The following is a 21,004-nucleotide window of genomic DNA, read 5'->3' on the forward strand; positions in this document are numbered from 1 at the left end:
CCACACTCTCCCAATCATGCGATATCAAATCCGATAGTATGATATCTTTATTATGTTACTCACAAGCCCCTTTCTTTTTCAACTATTTTCTCGGTAAGCCGATTGTGCTACTCCTAAACACGGAGAAAACCCGTTATGAATACACTATTTGAAGGATTCCCGTCCAACCTCGGTCTTGGCCCGAAACCATGTATGATTCCATAACTTACTACAGGCTCGCTCAGCCTCAGGCTTCCCATCTATATGATCTATTTTTGACTCTAGTACTGAAACGGTAGCGTTAGGGAGTGAAAACATGCTCTTCGGTGATCTTCCGAGTCTTGAGAGTGCTTTAGTACCAACGGGTCGGATGAGGTGGGTTTTAAGAGGATATAAACATATGTAAGGAAGCGTAAGCTGAAGCATACGAAGTTGGTTGGACCGTCCGAACTGGCACCAAGAAGGGTGGACCTGTGTTTCTTTCACTAGTCTAAAACGTCTATCTCGCGCTTTTCCAAGACGATCCGTCACAGCATCACTCAGTACGAACAAACAGAGGTATGTATTTCTTGTTCACAGGCCATGGTAAATACGTAATCGAGCACCGGATGTGCGCGGATAAAAGGCATGGTGCGGGGTGTGGGGAAGAAACCTTGTATGAGCGATTGTACCAGAAAACCAATCCATGCACTCAGTCAATAGCAGGATTCTGGTCGGGAGCAATGGAGACTGTTGAATATCAAAGTGTAAAAGTCAGTGTTTAGGGCTACGTTATGGACCATTGTGGAAAGTGGTCACGGGTTCAATCCGGTCCATGATGTAAATAGAAACACGGACCACTCATTTCCCTAGTATGGAAGGCATGATGTCTTCGCAATTCTAGCCAAAGCTGTGAATGGTTCACCATCCATCCAGGTATCCATCAGAAATTTTCCTCTGTGGGAAAGACAGTCAGGTACAGATGCTGTCATACAGACGACTTCCGCGTGCGTACACCAGTCTCTCAGAAGTGATGATGTCAATGAGATCACTACATATTCCGACAGCCGTTTGGCGAGACTTTGATGTCCATTAAATGCTATTCCGGCCCGACTCTTTGCAAATTAAGCAAATCCAGACTTACGCACATGCACCAGCACAGTATTCTGAAAGGGTTGAGTTGAGTTGCAAATGTCGGCTGAGGTCGTTCCTCCCACCGCTGGGCATCCGTCCTTCCGGCAGGACATATTCCACAATGCCATCTCTGGAACAGAGGAGGATGGTAGCACGGGTGACGCTCGAAAGCTGGGAGCCCTTCAGCGGGCTAGTGATCAAATCGCCTCCCGAGTACGACCTCAGCTCGATGCACCCGCAAAAGAAGTATTCGATAGTGTACGTTCGACGGTAGAGGTCCTCGACGGTATCGCAGAGGAACGATTACGGTTTATGCCTGAGAATGGCAGTCAACTTGATCGAGCTTCCAAACAAGCCGTGGTCCTAGTGGGCCGGTTGGAGCAGCTCGCCCGACTAATGTCGAGTTTCACATCCGGAACCGAGCGCGCAATCCGACTAATGGGGGGAAGCTTTCTATTGCTTCTGCAGGTGCGTAGCCAGATAGGTACAGAGGTTTGATGCCGAAGCAAGCCCACTAACTTGAGATCAGTGTGGTTCAGAACAAGCAAAACTCCTCGTCTCGCTTTTTCAGATATTCCATAGACTTGCAGTTGAGTTGTCGCATGTGAGGAACAATCTGGAGCTCTTAATGGCCGACAACGTTGCACAACAAGAGCTTGTTGCTGCGTATGCTGAGCTATGTGGGCTCATTTGTTCAGCCAGTGTGCACTATTTTCAAAAGGCTCATGGCTCCTCCAAGGCTCTGGATACATCCGATTTACAATTTCGATTCAAACCACAGATTCAAGCATTCCATTCCCATCGGATCGCGGTTAAAGAAAGACTTTGGAGTAGACTTATCATGAGCGATGTCAGTGTAGATCCATCAGAAAAGGTGCAAGAGATATGGGAGTACTTGTCCGTCAAGGATCGGGTGGCTTCGAGGGTCCTTTCTGCGCGTTCACCTCAGCCCGCAGAGTACACCTGCGAGTGGTTTTCCAATAGACTTTCTCAGATACGATCGAGCGAGAGCCAGTTATTTACTGTAACTGGTGACACGGGCACTGGGAAGACTGTTTTATCTGAGTGGATCGTCCAGCAACTTCAAACATCAATGGATCCACATGACTATGATGTAGTCACGTTCAGAGTTTGTGAGATAAAAATTCTAAGAAACGTCAAATTGTAGTGACAGTGAGCTAATTCTCGTGCAGACGATGATATTAGCGCTACTACCGGTCCTATAGGTTTAGCGAAAGGGCTACTATTGGAGATACTCGGACGTCAAGCAAAGGATGGCGACCTATTAAGGGCTCTGGAACGCTCAATGCGCCTGCACTCGTCCGGGGCGTCCAGTAAGAGTGTTGAGGACTCTCTATGGCAGGCCATAAACATAGCCGTGAAAGAAACAGGCAAAATGATGGTTATCCTCGATGGTATCGACAGTCTCAACGGTGATCCAGAGATTATTCCACGTCTCTTTGATCACTTGAAAACGCTGGTTTCACAAAGCCCTGCAATCAAAGTGATTGCCCTGTTCAGGCCCTTGAATGGCGTGCCTAGTGATGCTTACCGGATCAAGATCGAGCCAAACCAGACCGCAAGCGATGTTCGAACCGTAGTTCGCAATGAGATTGAGTGCTCCGAAGTGTGCATTGGGCTAACATTAGGAGACCGAGAGGAGATCGAGACTGGCATTGTAAAGAAAGCAAACGGATGTTTTCCTCTTGCACAATTGGCGGTCGGTCAGTTGAATGCCTTGAGAACTTCGTCAGACATGATAGCTCTGGTGCAAAGAATACCTTCTTTGCTTCAAGATATGTTAAAGCAGACACTCGATTCGATTGATCTGAGTGATTGGACAGCCCGATCAGTATTGGCTTGGATGATCGTTTCCCACCGCCCTCTACGAGTGGAAGAGATTCGTTCTCTTTTGGAGATCGACACGAAAAGGACGGAGGTTGTACCTCGTGTAGGAAATGCAGAAGGCGACATTCGTCGGATGCTTGGCTCTTTTATTACCATTGAAGACGAAGTAATTTCCTTTAGATCTTCTGCCCTACGACAGTATATTATCAATCAGGCGAAGTCAGCCGCTGGTGACAGTGACAAAGGAAAACTGCCACTGACCATGAAGGAAGCGCATTCCGACCTTCTTACGCGGCTGCTAGCCTATGTGAAGCTCAATGTGACTGATGAGGTAGAGGTGTCCACGACACCTTTGAGCGAGTCTGTCCAACGCAAATATTTTGATCAATATCAACTTCTCGAGTATGCGGCAAGGTATTGGACGCTGCACTTTAGGTCTTCTCAGATGAACGAAAAGGAAAGAGACAACTTCAAGGTAACCAATCTATTCAAGCGGAGCTTCCCGGACTCCGTTTTGCTTGCACTGCTTGAAGGTGGCTGCCATCAACTGCAATATCTGCCGTACCAGGTGCAGGAGCTGCAGGTCTTTTCCGTCCAACTTCGTCGGCAGCTCTTCCCTGACCTTTCCCTGTCACTTTTGCAAAGCTTAATCAGCGCTGCACAAGTTTCACAGCGGCTTGAATCCGCTGACACTGCTGATTATTCCTATGAGGCCTGGAGAAAGAGCATCTCCCTCTTGGGATCGCGCAATATCGTGACGAGATTTAGCGCAGAGGTCTTCATTGACGTTGTAGCCCAAAGGGACTCTAGGCACAAGGCTTTCTTGGACCACAAGGAGGAAGTACTAGAATATCTGTTGCAAGCAATCAAGGAAGAAGTCGGATTCTCAAATGATGTGGCAATCAAATACACACAGATGCTTCTTGATCACCATGTCACTCTGAAACACAAGGAGTCGGTGAGAAGATTATCCAAAGAGCTCTTTGAGATGGGCATTACTCGATATGGCCAGCACTCTCGCGAGATGGAAGAAACAACTGAGCACATATACAGGCAACTTGAAAGACTTTCTATGCCTGACGTTACTGCAGAAATATTGCAGACAGAACATGAATTCTCGAGGCAGAGTTTAGCGGTCACCGACCAACGTATGATCGATTCGACGTTGCAAATGATCAAGGTCTACGAGGAAGGAGGGGAAACCTCCAAAGCCGATGCGCTCTTCATGGATACATGGAGAAAGCTTTTAGCCGTTGAGGAAACCTCGGATACTGTCATCAAGCAACAGGCAGAATTCACTATAAGGTACGCTGAGTATTTAGAGCGGCATTCTCGTCAGGAAGAGGCGGAATCCGTTGCCAGCGCTGCATGGTTCTGCTTGGAAGCTCAGGCTTCTCGCTTTGACCAGTTAAGCTCAACTTTTGAATTGGTACTCGGTCATATTCGGAAAATGAAATGGGACGCACTAGCCCAATCTGCCATGGGAACATTGTGGAAATCTTGCAAGTCCCAGAAGCAAGTCTCACACCGGCTTGTCCAAGTCACCGCATCATTAGCCCAGACTGTGCAGCAATCTAGCTCTACCGCCTCATCAGGCGAGGCGTCTATGTCTCAGGAACAAATTGAGATAATCCATGAGATTTTGGAGTCTGCCAGATCAGTAGGGATGCATTCATCCGATACTGCACTGGCTTCGATGAAGGCCGCTAAGCAGGTGGCATCTCCATTGATGGAAAGTGAACGATACGCGGAGGCTGCTAGTATATATTGTCGGGCTCTGTCTCATCACTGGGCCGAGATTGACAGCAAGTCGACGACGATACGACTCAGCGATAACGTTGATGAAACGGTCGAACTAGCCACAAGCCTTGCGGAGTGTTACTTCAAGGATCTGCAAATTGAAAAGGCGGCACTGGTTTATCAGAACATCCTGGAGGCCGTGCTCTCCTCTGATGCAACTGATACTCAGATGGTTCGATTCACCGCGGACAAAGTAATTACTTTTTACCGAACCATATATCGCTTCCTTGACGCAATAAGGACGTATGGACGCTTGTATAGGAATATTTCATCGCGCTTAGGCAAGGCTCACAAGCAGAGCATTGAGATACTGTACGAATGCGGATACCTGGCAAAGAGGTGTCACCTGAAAAAGGAAGCTGAACAAGCATATCAAGAAATATACAACAACCTTGGCCACAACAGTCAGTTAGACCATCGAGCCATTGCCGCTGCTCGTGCTCTGGCTACCATTTACGAAGAAACTGAAAGGTGGACAAATGCAAGGGGTGTTTATGAGACGCTGTGGCGTACAATATCCACCGGCGACAAGGACCATGTGGTAGATAGTGAGCTTGTCGGAGAGGTCTACCAGCATTATATGACTTTATTGGAGACAAAGCTGGATGCAAATGTCGTGGAAATTCATGATCTGGCAGCTAGCTATCGCAAGATTTGCCAAAGACGGCATGGAAGCTCCAGTAGACAAGTCTACGAGGCAACACTTTCTTTGGCAGAAATTTCTCGCAGAGATGAGAGATACCATGACGAAGCAGTGGAGCTGTATGAAGCAGCTCTTGAGCAGAGTGAAACTTTCGCTGGGCGACAGGAAATAACCACAATGGCCATGAAGAGCTGTTTGGCAGATCTCTATGCCCGCCAGTCTCGGACCACCCATAAGGCTGCTGCGCTATACAGAGAAAGATTTACTTCTTCTGTTCATGAGCATGGATATGCTTCTCAGGAATATAGTCTCCCGCAGTTGCGGGAATTACTACAACTACTGCATCGACAGAACAGTAAAGCTGCTCATCAGGACCTTCAGGAGACTCTCGGAACAAGTACGGTGGCAGCCTTCGAGGAGAAGACCGACAGCCAGCATTTGTACACCGCAGCTGTCGAGCTTGCGCAAATGTACGTGAATTTTGGATTGAAAGAAAAGGGCGTCCGGCTTTCGAGAGAGCTCCGTCGCCGACTCATCCAAGAAGCGATGGAAACGAAGGGGTCTCACAGGGCCGCCAGCTTCGTTGTCGCATTTGAGATGTCTCTGAGGAATAGTCACAATTATGCATCCATGATGGCCGACCTTATCGCAGAGATTCAGCTCTACTCGATGTTCCATCACGCCAGAAAACAGAAGAGCTTCATCCACACGTTCATTGCTGGAATTCGCTTGATGAACTTCCAAAGCCTCAATGGTTGGACTGAAAATGCCAACACCACTGATGCAGAGTTGTTCCAGTTGTTTACAGAGCGGTTCACTGGTGTTGAAACTGGCAAGACAGTCCTGCGAGAGTTCTACGACATCTGTATCTCGCAGGCACCGCAGGGAAGCCTAGTGAGGAGACTGACTCGCGTGATCGTCGATAATGTTTATCAAAAGCTGGCTACCGGTCGTTTTCGACAAGCGTATAGCCATGCCACCATACTTCACGAGTTCGTCAAAGATTCCGGCGGATTTCAGGATCAGGACAGTAGCCGAGATGGGGTAAAACTCTCCGAGCATCTTCTTGTCCAAGGCTCCCGGAAATGTCCCGATCGTGAACTGGGTGGGAAAATGCTAGTACTCTCCAAGACCATTTTGCATGAGATTGTCTCCTCTTATCATGAGAAAGGGGTGAATCTCACGGACTTTGAGACCACGGATCTCAATCAACTTGCAATCTTGTTAGGTGGCCAGAGGAACTTTGAAGATCTAGAGGTAAACATCCTTGCTTACCTGGCCCCCTTGCAGTCTTTTCTTTTCCTTTTTTTTTTTTTTTTGTTTGTTTGCTCGTCTTTCTATAATGCTGACACATGCAGTTCCTCCTGGGCGAGTTGTGGTCCTCTCGGGTTGTTCAAAAGACATGGTCTTCGGATACTATCATTCTGGTGGGACGTCGGTTGGTCGAGGCCCGCTTCTCAAATGGTCGGACTATGCAAGCGACTCAGCTGTGCGGGGATCTATGCTATAATGTTAAGCGAGTCTGGGGTCAATTTGATCGGAGTGCTCTAGAGTTGACTAATCTACTCTCTGCTCTCTACACCACTGAAGGTGATAACGTTCGCGCGATGGGGGTACACGAATCTGTCCTACGCCAGCTCCTCGAGGATAGCACAGATATCACGCTGTCGGAAGCGGCTGAGATTGCCTCCAAGCAAACGGCATTGCTCCAGAGATGCTACCAGCGCAACGGTGGCTGGAGCAAGGGATCGGATAGGTATGAGAACATGTTCAACCGACTAAGTGAGAAATTTGCCAAAGAAAAGAAATGGACGAGACGGAACCCGCAGCACTGGACGGTCAAGGAAGTTGACAAATTGGGCGTGTGGGAGGCTCCACACGATTATGGATTTCTCATGGCTGGTAAGGGCGCTACACATCAGAACCAGCTGCGCAAGGCCAGTGAGCCGGATATTGAATCCTCTTCAAACACATACCAGATTGGGAGGGCCCAGCAGGTTTCATGAAGCTCGGATGAGAGTTAAAAGCAGGATGTAGTCACCCAGTGACCTGACTAATTCTCGGGCATGGTTAGTGTCGGGGGGTATATAATGATTTCGAAGAGGTATAATGTTGTACACAATTTGCATGAGGAGATTGTCACATAGCCGTTGTCACATAATGGATCCAAGTAGTTATAGCTGTCTGTCGAGTAATGGAAGGCTACCAGTCAGATAGTCACCACGTGATGGAGCGGCACGAGTCCTCCCAGGAGTAAACCAGACTCGTTTTTCTCCTCCCTCATTGACCAATGACGGAAGTCCAGGCCGCCGATTGGTGGCGTCCACGCGATAAGCAAAATGACGGACATCTGATTGGGTTCCGGTTATCTGGGGTATGGATCTCCAGCCAATTGAAGATATGGGCACATTGCAAAAGGGGGCTTTCCATGACGCAATTGGCTGACCCAAGAAGTTTTTCCTCAACTCCCATGGGACTTTTAGGTACTGGATCCATGAATGGATGGCGGAGTCCTGAGCTTACAAGGTTGACGTCGGACTGAGGCTTCCATTCCAAGCCTGAGGAACTAAGATATTCTCGCCGAAAGCTTATTCACCTGACGCTTTGGACTTAGCCTCCGGTTCTTTTCCCCTTCTTTTCTCTTTCCTTTTCCTTCGTTCTCCTTTTAGCACGAATTGAACCCGTCTGTCAATCTCAACTCCGGCTAGATACGACATACATGGGTTGATAGCGCGATCGATACAGTCGATCAAGAGAAGAGAAACACCATCTCATGTTCTCCCTACGAATTCATGCCACGCTTCACCCCCGAGAATGACGGCACGGGTTTAGCGCGGCAACTGACCGATCCGCTCGTTGCTCAATATGTCTACTCCGTCTTTATCGCTCTCGCCTGGTGTAATGCCCTCGAGCTGGTGGTCCTCTGTCTCAATACTTTCAAACGCTATGCCGGTACCTACTTTTGGAGTCTCTTCGTGGCCTCCATCTCCATCATCCCCTTTGGCCTGGGATATCTCCTGAAGATGTTTCACATCACCTTCACCAATGGATACCTCGAGTTAGCCATCACCGACATCGGCTGGGTAGGCATGGTCACCGGTCAATCGCTCGTCCTCTGGTCACGTTTGCACCTCGTCGTTCACAATCGCAAGGTTCTCAAAGGCATTCTCTACCTCATTATCATCGATGGTGTCCTCCTCCATGTCGCGGCGACCACGCTCGAGTTTATGAACAATGGTCTTTACTACATTCACAACGTGACAGTGGCGTTCGGGATCATGGAACGAATTCAGGTGGTGTGGTTCTGCGTGCAAGAGCTCCTGATCTCCTCCGTATACATTGTGGAGACCGCCAAATTACTGCGGCTGGACCAGGCAGGGCCGTCGCGCACCATTCTCACGCAACTCATCATCGTCAATGTGACTATCATGGTGCTCGATTTAGTGGTGGTGGCGGTTCAGTTCGCTGGGTTTTTCACCCTGCAGGTCACCACGAAGGTGTTGGTCTATAGCATCAAGTTGAAGCTGGAATATATTATTTTGGGACGGTTAGTTGACGTTGCACATATCCGATCACAGGCAGCGACTCCACGGTTTCGATTTTGATCGTGTGCGGGGTTCTATGGACATCTAGAACCCGGTGAGTTGATCTGTCAGCATGTCGCCGCCTAGCATTCCGTCTGACATACTAGACCAAAATCTCACCCGCCTTAACGCCGAGAAGCTCCGAGCCGCGGGAATGGGGGCCATTTCGGTGCTATATGTTGCAGTGAACAGCCACATCTTCTTTTACAACCACACTCATCCCTGTAGCAAGCGGCGAATCATATCCTCACCTCACGATAATGGCGTCCTTGTTAACCGCTGTCGGCCTCACTCAAGCCCCTTTGTCGGCGCCCATCCCTAATTATGGCCCGGGCTTCCTCATCTTCCACTTCGCGTTCGCCTATGGCATCCTTTCCTCGCGTCCCCTCAAACAGTACTACGGCATCGACCACCAAGAATCTCCCCGTCAGGACCTGAACAAGTACGGCGAGGCAGCCGTGCGGGACGGCAAAATTACCCGGAAGCAGCTCGAAATGCTCCAGCGCAACGAAGCGGCGCATGCCAACTCCGTCGAGAACTATACCCTCTTCGTCGCAGGCATCACCCTTGCCACCTACGCGGGCGTACCACGAACAACAATCAATGCGGTGGGCTTCACGTACACTGTGGCGCGGATTCTCTATGCGATCAATTACATTACCGCGGAACGGCCACGTACCGCTGCGTGGCGAGGCCTCTTCTGGTGGGTTGGCAATCTGAGTTGTCTGACACTGCTGTGGAAGGCTGGGCAGGCTCTCAGTGAGTAGGTGGCTTCGCGCCTGGAAAACCGGCCATTGCTTCTGTCTTCATAATAGATGATGACTTCAACTTAACCTTATAAACCTGTTAATAATAGCTGATTACTATAATAAAACAATGTATCTTAGATCTCAGCATCCAACAAAGTAAAGATATGATTAATCATATATTGAACATAACCAGCACATTCTAGCGCGAATAAAAATTCGGGATTCAATAATTGATGTTATACTGAAACTCTCCCTCATGGTAACAGACAAGAATAATCAGTGACTCAATACCGATGATAGGCTGTGTCTAGTGAAAAGCTACATGCTTCGAGCTAGATGGGTATAACGGATACTTATACTTCCGAGTCCGAGTCAAAGGTGCTAGGTTCAGCTTGGGTATTCCTCTTGACTTATCACTACGGTTATGATCGTCGTGAATATAGCTCATCAGACTGTGCCCACCCCGAACTAGACCACATGGTCATACAGATATATGCTATCTGCATATTATTATATGCCATTTTGATTCGGCATGCGCCACTTTTCTATCTAGATCTGTGTAATGTAGGCTTCCGGGATATTCAGGTGTATATGACATTAAATCTACTTCATCGACGAGGTGACTATATAGCTAGACACTCAGTACAGTAGATAGGCTTTACGAGGAACAGATCCTTGCGAGACCACTATTCCACAGTTATAAACAGAGACTCAATATGATTCATCTAATGTATGCGGTGTCATTAAAAGTGTTCGCTGCGTAAGGCATGCCTTTTACCATAGACCTTTTAGACTCATTCGTAACATATCTGCAACGAGGTGAATCGTTATAACGGCCAAAGGAGTGTTCTTCATTGTCTCAAGCTTGCTCTTCTTCCGCCTCTTCCGGAATCAGTCGCTGCCGTTCTTCGTCGCACTCCGCTCGCTTTTCTTCCCTCCATCTTTTCTCCGCGATATATACAAAAGTCACCAGCGTTGCACCCACGATGAGGCCGGCCGTGGCAAGGAAGATATTAATTGGGATCGGGTTACCGTGGAACGGACCGTGCGTTAGATAGTCCAACAAGTATTGGGCGAAGTTGACGAGGCCGGAAAAGCAGATGATCGTTCCGTAGACTCTGCCGAACGTTCCGAAGCCAAATACTTTAGTTGCGTAGTCGCTGTTGAGGTTAAAGTAGTTAGTATTGGTGCTACGTAGATACGTGACACAAGTGGGTGCACTTACGACATTGCCGAGTAGTAGTATGGTCTTAAGAGAACAAAGAGGATAACGGTCAGATAGCCCGTCCATACGGCGGGGACAGAATTCAGCACGCCAGTAGTTGTGGTCAAGAGCACGATCACTGCCAACGTAGCCGGCACACTGAGATTATCAAGCAGGAGCCCGATAAGGGGCGTGGAAAGCACACCCCCCACGGGCAACGCAACATCGAAGAAGTCATTGATCGTTCCGGCCTGCCGTTCTGAGTGGAGCATAAACTCGTACTGCGATCGCACGGTCGCAATAAAATAATTCATGCGCAACATCTGTAGGACAGTCATGAGAAGGATTAGGATGAACCACGGTGTCTTCATTTGTGCGTGGGCCGGTAAACCATGCAAGACCCCCCATACCCGACTCGTTTCATGCCGCTCTTCCTCCCATTCCTGGCGTTGTTTACGCTCACTCTTGTCTCCGAAGACTTTGTCAATCTTGCGTAGTTGATCCTTCCGATGCTTCGCGCGGTCCGTCCGAACCTGCCATAACTCTGAATTGCTTTCAATCTCGGCATCCGAGTCATGGACATCCTGCATACTGTCCTCGGCCTGCTCAATCTTGACTTGCAGTTGTTGTGTGGTTTGGTAGTCGTGAGTCGGCATAATCGTAAGCAATGCGACGAGAATACAAGCCGGTACCGCTAGGTAGGCCAGGAAGAACCGCTCCGGGGAATAGGTCCCTGGATTCTTCTCATACGCCAGGCGATAGAAGAGGTAGACCGCTGCTGATGCATCGAATGCGCCTGTGACGAGCGCGACAATCGTTCCGGTGTACTTGGGGAACGCATTGGCGATTCGGAAGGACGGGACAAAGATGAATGTGCCTCCCAACGCCAACATCAAGTTTGCCGCGATATAACCGTCCACGCCACGCGAGAAAGAAAAGGCCATGAGCAGACTACCAGCGGCCAAAGCTATACAGCCGATAAAACCACACCATCGAGAGCCATAGCGGTCGAGGATGGTGCCGACCGGAAGAGCGGACACATTCGCTGTAATAGAGCCGACCATGAAGAATAGGTTTAGGCTGAGAACGCGTGTGAGACGGATGAATTGTAAGCCGAAATGGGGAGAACGTACCGAAGATCTTGCGCCCTACACACGTTGCCCTCCTTGGGCAACACCGTCTCAGTGCACAGGTTCCGGTACACACCTTCGTTGATCATCACCGGCTTCAGCGCCGCGAAGCCGAAGACGATTCCAGAGGCGCACCAACAGGCCAACAACGTCACAATCACCTGAGCTTCACAACGAGTCAGTGTCTTGATGCGTTCACCATAGCCTTTCTTACCTACCGAGTCGCTTTGCGGTTGACACTCTGTAGGCTGGAGTCGCCGCTTTCGTATCTAAACGCTCTTCCACGGGAGGCGGCGGTAAGACATCGTAGCTGATTTCGCGCCGGATGGGGATGGAGAGGATACTCGCCGTCTCGACGACATCCACATTATCTACCCCGTCAATGGCAGACACCCGTTGCACTAGGGACATGATACTATGGTGAGAAGCTGCGCAACTGAGGCGCATTCAAGTAAATGAGAGGCAGTAATTGGATAGATTACATATTCTGTGAAGTAACGAGAAAGCGAGAGTGAATGATGTAAGGAATATATGTCTAGACACTGAGCGATCGGGTCCGATAGTACCTTCTGGAACGGTCTTCCTCTTTAGGTGGTTGGATTTCACCGCCTCAAAAACAAGGAATACACGGACTTGACATCAAGCATTAAATCACCTTATCAATCTCACTACTCCACTCGCCCGGGTTAGCGTCTATCACCGCATTTTACAAGGACTTGGTCTTTCCACCGGTTTTCATAACTTCTTTCTTTTTCATCTTTCTACTATTTCTCTTGACCCAAAAGATTATTTATATCTATATACAAGATATTGAGTTAAGTAGCGCCCCAGATGCCTTTCGGTGAACTGCACCTTCAATGCGAAGACTAGGACCACTCCTCAATATATAATGTAGCTACAGACGTTCTACCATATCAGCGCTATGATAGACGTTCACAATCCCACGTTTACCTCTTCAAGGCACACTCATTCAAAGTCCCGAAGATCTTCAAGCAGGAAACACACCGAAAACATAAAAAAAAAAAAAAAAAAAAAAAAAAAAAAAAAAAAAAAAAAAAAAAAAAAAAAAAAAAAAAAAGAAACCGACAAAGTACCCAGAACATGGCCAAGTCGACTGGAAGCGCCTGAGGTGGGCATCGGCCAGGTCCAGGCCTTCTGGCTAAATTCTCAACACATCACAGATACCCACTGCATCACGTGATGCTTTTACACGCACTGCATATGCTATTGTTGTTGTTGTTGTTTCTCTTTATTTCCTTCACAACCTGCGATATGATTTGCGTTACGCGTATAAGCCGAAATTAGAAGGATTAATCCCTATTGTTATTTCTACCTACACACTTACCATCCACTGTAATACTTCCAGATACACAGGACCTACCAGACATCATATATTTTCATACGATACATATAAAGTAGGTGATTGTCTTTGACATCTTCCCCGGTTGAGCCAGGTTGGACGACATCACCATGGGTGGCAGGCCATTGACTTACAGGCTACCAGAATAATCCGAGCGATTCCTAGGCACACAAATAGACCTGTCCCCAAAAACTATAGTATCTATTACTGCTCGGATGAAATCTATATTGAATTAAAATATGTTATGGTATGGATCTTCAAAGAGCTTGGTTTGGTGGATATGTACCACTAGCGCGGAAGAAATAGATTGCTAGTGAGATTACAGGCTACACTGATCAGCTTTGAGATCTAGATCTACTGTAAAAAGAAGTAGTTGGTTTAGTAAGCCTTGAAGGAAACCCTGATTATTGCATTGGACTATTTCCTTTGGGCCTGTTCTGACAAGCTCCATTGTTTCCTCCAGAAAAATATCCCGATCGAGGACGCCACCAAAGTATTCGGCTAAGTGATAAGCGATTGTCATTCCGGTTCTTATTGAGTCTGCTTTACCCACGCCGATCACTGCCCGCGGAATATTATTATATACTATGGCAGAGTCGCTGCACCTGTCGATTGGGAGTTCGGCGGCTGGTACGCAGACACTGGGGATATATACCAAAGCACCCTATGTATAACTTCAAGTTAATGTGCCTGATTGGCACGAGGGGCTAGAATCTTCCATAAAAAAGTATGATGAGGGGTTGGAAGCTGAAGGGACCCACTAGACATAATGTGACCAACCTGGAATGTTCGCTTATACGTTTAATGTCTAAGATGGTATGGTTGTGGATCAAGGCCGAAAAGTTCAGGGGCAGGAAACGAACAATGTCAATCCTAGAATGCCGGTTAGTTCCATCATACAGTTGAAGAATGGTGATCATGGAATAATTTGTCTTATTGAGTCATTGCATCCACGGATATATATGCTGTACCGTCTCTTACTGCGGTTTGTTCTTTATTCTATACGATCTGCAGTGATCTAGGTTGCACTGAAAGCTTCATGGATGCCTCAGGCAGCATATGAAGGGCAACCTGTAGGAGCCGCCGAAGTATTATGCTTATACCTTGGCAGATACAATCAGTTAGGGCAGGGACTCTCACTTCTTCCTCTCGCACAATGAAATCGTATTTTTGGTGACAGCCGAGGTGTGAATTTCGGCGTGCTCCGTTCTTGGACGGACGGACCCTTGATCGCAACGCCTCCTGAGGGGTTCTTAAACCTAGTAACAGATGCAGTGGTGATGGTCTGAAACCGTATTCCCCCAGACACCATCGGGAAGTGGGCCAGCACCCTGTCAAATCAAGGTGGAATCGCAATCCGTAACCCCTGGGGCCAGAGATGGTGAAATTTGATGCCAGAGGACGGGGAGGGGTTGACCGCGAATGATGCTGATTCTTGGTCTCCGAATTGTAGCTTTCAAGCCACATGGCTCAAACCCGCCATCCTTGCGTGTGTGATGTTCTTATCTTTATTTATTAGGTTTTTTTTTTTTTTTTTTTTTTTCCCTCTCTCTTTCCGGCCATTCCCACATTGCATTCTTGTGGTTGTGTTGTTGCTGAAGAGATGTCCTCCGTAGTAGGGTTGCATCCAGGTTGGCCAATCGGCGACATATATAGGAACGCATGGATGCCCATTTCACCACCCGGAAGGCTACAGGGTGATTGATGATCTAAACGGTCTGCTATCTAAGTTACACGGTGTCTCCCTTGGATCCCTTGATGCTTGATCAAGAGGCACGTCATGCGTGATAGGAACCAATCTACCAAGAACCAAGCACCAAGCACTCTGAGACAATGCTCTATAAGATCTGGTCTTAATTATACCAAAAAGTTCCCAGAGGAAGCCTAAAATCTATAAATACCATAGAATCTACGTACTAGTAGTATCTTAGATTAACGCTGCATTATGGAGACGGATCCCACCGGAAATTCTAGAATGAAAAAGACTATCGACACTGTCCATTAGCTTTGTCAATCGTTGTCCAACGTGTTCAACCGCCATCTTGTGATCAGCACAACGAAGTGCCCTGGACGAGTCGAAAGAGACAGGGACCCTTCTCTCTCACTGAGATCTCCACTTTTTATTTTTTCTTTCCCTTTTTTTCTTGGCAGTGTGACAAGCGTTTCACGGCGCATCTCCATGGGCCGCTTCTCAACCCTAGTCGACCAACCTCCTGCCCGGAGATGCTGATTGAAATGTCATCTCCAAGGCAGGAAAATGTCAGTTTCCTGCCACGGTCCATACCGGACGACTGCACCCGTTGTCTATGAATGTGCCGTCATAAAGATTCATTCACTGATCGAATGTGAAAGCCCCCCTCGGCTATGCGCATGTTGTGGCCCACAGTGGGGGAGGCATTCCTCAAGCAACACAAATCAGAAGACATGGCACAACCCGCAAAGCCTGGAGAACGGCCACTGAGCGATCGGGAGAGCCACTGGAGCGACTCCACCCGGATGCGCGTCGCGCGATCATGAAGGGAGGCACTGCTCCCTGGGGAAGGCCAATGATGATGGACCATCGGTGTCAGCCACCGGAAGGAATCATGTTCAGGATTGGTTCCTGCCTGGATGAAATCGCTACGTTCGGATTGAGGGAGTGGATGATGTTGTGCCTGGGATGAGGGCTTTAGGGTTTTTCCCTCCCGGTAGGAGTGGCAACTGGCCGGTGCATAATATTGATAGGCTTGTTAGACCTCAGGCACCCAAGGGATGACTCGAGGATATTCCTGAAGGGGTTATCGATCGACGGTTTTTTTTTTTTTTTTTTTTTTTTTTTTCTTGAGGTGTGGGCCACGTACGGAGTAGAGTAAGCTGATGACGGAGCAACCGACAAGGCATCACTATAGAGAGGTATTGTATTAGTAGCATGACCTTGTCTCTATTCCTTCTTTTGTTGTATTTTACTTTACATTATTTTATTTTGTTCGTTTTATTCTATCCATTTTCCTGTTCAATTATATTCTCGTCTATAATTTCTTTTTCTTTCTTTAATTTGGTTCTGATGCCATGGAGTCTCATGTATTTGTTGTTGATCTTCAGAGGGAGAAGGAGGTTCTTCCAAGCCACACCCATCACTGCGCCCCCTTGCAGCCTGCGTGGGTAGTTGTGTTTGTGCACGCCTGAAGAGGAATAATGCTCTGAGATTAATCAAATATTTCCCCAAATACCAAAAATAATTCTCCAGCTCATTTATCAACCTTTTTTTAATTTTCATTTTTTTTTTCTTGCCATGTCCCTGCATGGATCCAATGATCATGGCAGGATCTCGCCGTTCCGGGTAGCTGGGGACTTGTTGTCCCCTTCCAAAGAATTAAATTAGAATTCATCCTAGGAATAATGAAATTCGAATTTATATATAGAATGCATCCATGGTTCCACACCCACGGCTGCTGACTGACCAGACTTCGTACCTTCCCATTTATTTCTTGTATGGGGGGATTTCGATCTCTTTTCTGGGCCTTTGGAGATTTTGATTTTGATTTTACTTTCTCTTCTTTTCTTCCCCTGGTCAACAATCGAAGCCCTTGTTCTTCCCCCGTACCCTCGTCGTCTTCCCGTCCTTCCGTCCTTTCTTCTTCTTCGTCCTTCCTCACCCAACGGATCGAACGAACTGACCCTACGACGATCCTTGCCGGATCCCCTACATCTCGCTTTGGTCCCTCGCTCGCTGTCTCTCATGCAGCTTCGCTTATAGGATACGGAAAGGAACACACTCGTTGTAATTGGGGATCGGATAGATCCCGTTGATTGTCGACTGTTGACGGTGCACATTCGTCCAGACGCCCGTCGAGATGGGACCCGTACGGCCCAACTCCACACACTCTCCTCAGCCAAGCCGGAGCAGTTTTTACTCGCATACCAATCCGTCTCGAACTGTAAGTGTGATCAGCGCTACCACTACCTGCAATAATTGGACGCTTGCTTGCTCTGCTCGTATTCATTGTCTTTCCTTTCTTTCTCTTCTCTCTCGTTCACTGTTCTTCTTGTCTTCGGAATCCCCTCCCTGCCATCCGATGAATTTTTGTTGTGGCAGAGCCTCCAGTTTCGTCCGTTCTAATGCCTCCTCAACCGGAACAGCAAACGCCCGGCTTGTCAGACCGAGACGAACAGGAGCAATCGTCGCTCCTGCGCCATAACCACCCCAGTATCTACGGCGTGGAGGATCCCAGTCTGTCGTCCGATTCACTGCGCCGCTATACCCTCCATGATCCCGGCGTCACCGTTTTCGCTGCGCCTCCCTACCAAGAGTCCGAAGCGGCTGAAATCTACGATGCCACGGGCATGTCGGAGACGAGTGGGATAAAGCTCGATACCTTCCAGCCCCAGAGCGTCAGTAACCGATCGGGTCTGCGCCGTTATGGAACCCGTAAGATCAACCTCGTCCAGGGCTCCGTCCTGAGTGTCGATTATCCGGTGCCCAGTGCCATTCAGAATGCTATTCAACCTGAATATCGTGAGGCGGAGGAGGCGTTCTCGGAAGAATTTACGCATATGCGGTGTAGGTCCTTTCATACAGCAGCACCAAGAGACTGGTCGGACTAATCCCTACCGTCACAGATACGGCGGCCACTTGTGACCCGGACGAATTCACCCTGCGAAACGGATATAACCTGCGCCCCGCCATTTACAACCGTCACACCGAACTGCTGATCGCCATCACTTACTACAATGAAGACAAAGTTCTGACGGCCCGAACCCTGCACGGTGTGATGCAGAACGTGCGCGATATCGTCAACTTGAAAAAGTCTGAATTCTGGAACAAGGGAGGTCCTGCCTGGCAGAAAATCGTCGTCTGTCTAGTCTTTGACGGAATCGAGCCGTGCGACAAGAACACACTGGATGTGTTGGCCACGGTCGGAATTTACCAAGATGGCGTGATGAAAAAGGACGTTGACGGTCGGGAAACGGTCGCTCATATTGTAAGTTTTGCCAGTCCCCGCCAACGGCGGACACCATCCCAATAAGTGCAAGGCCGCGATGAATCGATGGGACTGACCGGAACAGTTCGAATATACCACGCAGTTGTCCGTCACCGCAAACCAACAGTTGGTTCGCCCGCAAGGCAACGACCCCTCCAATCTCCCCCCGGTCCAGATGATTTTCTGTCTCAAACAGAAGAACAGCAAGAAGATCAATTCTCACCGCTGGCTCTTCAACGCCTTTAGTCGAATTCTGAACCCGGAGGTTGCCATCCTCATCGACGCGGGAACGAAACCCGGCAAGAAATCACTATTGGCCCTCTGGGAATCTTTCTATAACGATAAAAATCTCGGTGGCTCGTGTGGTGAAATTCATGCGATGTTAGGAAAGGGCTGGCGTAAAGTCTTGAATCCGCTAGTCGCCTCGCAGAACTTCGAGTATAAGATCTCCAATATTCTAGACAAACCGCTAGAAAGTGCCTTCGGATATGTCAGTGTGTTACCCGGTGCTTTCTCGGCGTACCGCTATCGCGCTATCATGGGCCGTCCCTTGGAGCAGTACTTCCACGGAGATCACACGCTATCGAAGCGCCTCGGAAAGAAAGGTATCGAGGGTATGAATATTTTCAAAAAGAACATGTTCTTAGCTGAGGATCGAATCCTGTGTTTCGAGCTGGTGGCCAAGGCCGGTTATAAGTGGCATTTGTCGTACGTCAAGGCATCCAAAGGTGAAACGGACGTGCCCGAGGGTTCAGCCGAATTTATCGGTCAGCGACGACGTTGGTTGAACGGTTCCTTCGCCGCCGGTTTGTATGCTATGATGCACTTCGGACGAATTTATCGCAGTGGACACAGCTTTGTTCGCATGTTTTTCTTGCATATTCAAATGGTCTATAACTTCTGTCAACTCATCATGACCTGGTTCTCTCTCTGTATGTCCCACCCGCACCCCTTGCCCTACACGAAAACTCTCGTCCGCTGACTTTGATGGGTGTTCAGCATCCTACTGGCTCACCAGTTCGGTGATCATGGATCTCGTCGGTACGCCCGCTGAAGCTAACCAGAACAAGGGGTGGCCGTTCGGAAACGATGCTACCCCCATCATCAACACCTTCCTCAAATATGGCTATATCTTCTGTTTGATGCTGCAGTTCATCCTGGCGCTGGGAAACCGACCGAAAGGGTAAGTCTTGCTGCCGATTGCGATTGTTCTTGGAGGCCCGCTAACTCCCCCGACTAGGACACGACTGCCCTACACCCTCTCTTTCCTGTACTTCTCCATCGTCCAGATTTATATTTTGATCCTGTCGTTCTACCTGGTCGCCAATGCTTTCACGGGTGGCATGATGGACTTCGATTTTAGCCACGGTGCGAGTGGGTTCTTCTCGTCGTTCTTTGCTTCTGATAGCGGTGGTATTGTCCTGATCGCCTTGATTTCGACCTACGGTATCTACGTCATCGCTAGTCTGCTCTACGGCGACCCATGGCACATTCTCACCAGTTCGTGGGCCTATTTCTTCGGTATGACGACCTCAATCAACATTCTGATGGTGTATGCCTTCTGCAACTGGCATGACGTTTCCTGGGGTACCAAGGGGTCCGATAAGGCCGAAGCCTTGCCGTCCGCGCAGACGAAGAAGGAAGACGGCAGCAAGCAGCAGTTCATTGAGGAAGTGGATAAGCCGCAAGCGGATATCGACAGCCAGTTCGAGGCGACAGTCAAGCGTGCCTTGACGCCGTGGGTGGAACCAGAAGAAGAGGAATCCACCAGTCTGGACGATTCGTATAAGAACTTCCGTACGATGCTGGTGCTGCTCTGGGTCTTTAGCAACCTGATTGTGGCTCTGTTGATTACGGCCACCGGGGTCAATTCTATGTGTTTGACGGTATGTCTTTTCCGCGATCGCACCCCTGCCGATACTAACAAGTCGTACAGAATACCTCCACCACGAGAACCTCGTGGTATTTCCGAGTCATTCTGTGGGCCACGGCTGGACTGTCGTTCTTCCGATTCCTTGGCTCCATGTACTTCTTGGCCAAGTCGGGTATTATGTGCTGCGTAAGCCGCCGTTAATTGAAATGCTGGCCTTGTATAGTACTCCACACCCGGTGTCCTGCTGAAGATGGTGGGTTGCATAATTGGAAAATCTTTCATGTATTAACGCATATGGAGACGGGGATTGTATATAGCCGATGATAATAGATTCATGATGACTTTAGCGACCACGGATGATACGGTAGAAACAACTCCCGAAGTAATTGATGTGACCTATCTTATACTTGCCGAAGATATTCAGGGGCCTCTACCTCATATGTATCTGTGCATATGTTTTTGTTCGAGTGACTGAATTACAGTCCATCGATCAGATATAGCAGTTGTGTTGTAGTCTATTCCGGAATATCGCTACTTGGTATTGAGGGCAATGTCGTTGTATGGAGAATGGTTGCCGAGAGATAGGTTGGTAGGTAAAGATTAGAATTGCTCTGTAGACCCGTGACCGTCAGAGCCTCAGTCACTTTCTTCTTTCCATACTAAACTGGATTAACAGGCTTTGCGTCCAAGCAACAGACATATACTTCCACTATCCCTTACTGCGCCTCAACATTGCGCAAACTCAGGTACCCTGGGAGCA

At 48.5% G+C, this 21,004-nt stretch overlaps 6 protein-coding genes across 6 annotated transcripts; 4 read left to right on the top strand and 2 right to left on the bottom strand.

Moving 5' to 3' along the window:
* Positions 1 to 1,149: 1,149 nt before the first annotated feature.
* On the top strand, positions 1,150 to 7,389 carry BDV37DRAFT_282394 (uncharacterized protein; the record flags this gene model as incomplete). The annotated part of the gene is made up of 4 exons (XM_032087038.1): positions 1,150 to 1,560; positions 1,622 to 2,225; positions 2,286 to 6,640; positions 6,742 to 7,389. 4 exons carry the CDS (start codon positions 1,150 to 1,152, stop codon positions 7,387 to 7,389), a joined length of 6,018 nt encoding a protein of 2,005 aa, XP_031942180.1.
* A 661-nt stretch (positions 7,390 to 8,050) lies between these two features.
* BDV37DRAFT_102885 (uncharacterized protein) lies at positions 8,051 to 9,134 on the top strand. Its single transcript, XM_032078215.1, has 2 exons — positions 8,051 to 9,022; positions 9,075 to 9,134. Exon 1 carries the CDS (start codon positions 8,176 to 8,178, stop codon positions 8,986 to 8,988), a length of 813 nt encoding a protein of 270 aa, XP_031942181.1. The 5' UTR covers positions 8,051 to 8,175; the 3' UTR covers positions 8,989 to 9,022; positions 9,075 to 9,134.
* On the top strand, positions 9,108 to 9,962 carry BDV37DRAFT_102888 (MAPEG family protein). The gene has a single exon (XM_032078216.1). It carries the CDS (start codon positions 9,228 to 9,230, stop codon positions 9,732 to 9,734), a length of 507 nt encoding a protein of 168 aa, XP_031942182.1. The 5' UTR covers positions 9,108 to 9,227; the 3' UTR covers positions 9,735 to 9,962.
* Positions 9,963 to 10,246: 284 nt separating this feature from the next.
* BDV37DRAFT_246465 (putative MFS transporter) lies at positions 10,247 to 12,602 on the bottom strand. The gene is made up of 4 exons (XM_032081765.1): positions 12,269 to 12,602; positions 12,054 to 12,216; positions 10,942 to 12,000; positions 10,247 to 10,876 (listed from the first exon to the last, which is right to left on the bottom strand). Exons 1-4 carry the CDS (start codon positions 12,495 to 12,497, stop codon positions 10,576 to 10,578), a joined length of 1,752 nt encoding a protein of 583 aa, XP_031942183.1. The 5' UTR covers positions 12,498 to 12,602; the 3' UTR covers positions 10,247 to 10,575.
* Positions 12,603 to 13,965: 1,363 nt separating this feature from the next.
* On the bottom strand, positions 13,966 to 14,913 carry BDV37DRAFT_246469 (uncharacterized protein). The gene has a single exon (XM_032081766.1). It carries the CDS (start codon positions 14,875 to 14,877, stop codon positions 14,410 to 14,412), a length of 468 nt encoding a protein of 155 aa, XP_031942184.1. The 5' UTR covers positions 14,878 to 14,913; the 3' UTR covers positions 13,966 to 14,409.
* A 2,595-nt stretch (positions 14,914 to 17,508) lies between these two features.
* Positions 17,509 to 20,445, top strand: chsC (chitin synthase C; the record flags this gene model as incomplete). The annotated part of the gene is made up of 6 exons (XM_032087039.1): positions 17,509 to 17,950; positions 18,010 to 18,371; positions 18,457 to 19,303; positions 19,371 to 19,554; positions 19,612 to 20,257; positions 20,308 to 20,445. 6 exons carry the CDS (start codon positions 17,509 to 17,511, stop codon positions 20,443 to 20,445), a joined length of 2,619 nt encoding a protein of 872 aa, XP_031942185.1.
* Positions 20,446 to 21,004: the final 559 nt, after the last annotated feature.

The sequence above is a fragment of the Aspergillus pseudonomiae genome (assembly GCF_009193645.1).
Source record: "Aspergillus pseudonomiae strain CBS 119388 unplaced genomic scaffold BDV37scaffold_27, whole genome shotgun sequence".
Taxonomy (NCBI): Eukaryota; Fungi; Ascomycota; class Eurotiomycetes; order Eurotiales; family Aspergillaceae; genus Aspergillus; species Aspergillus pseudonomiae.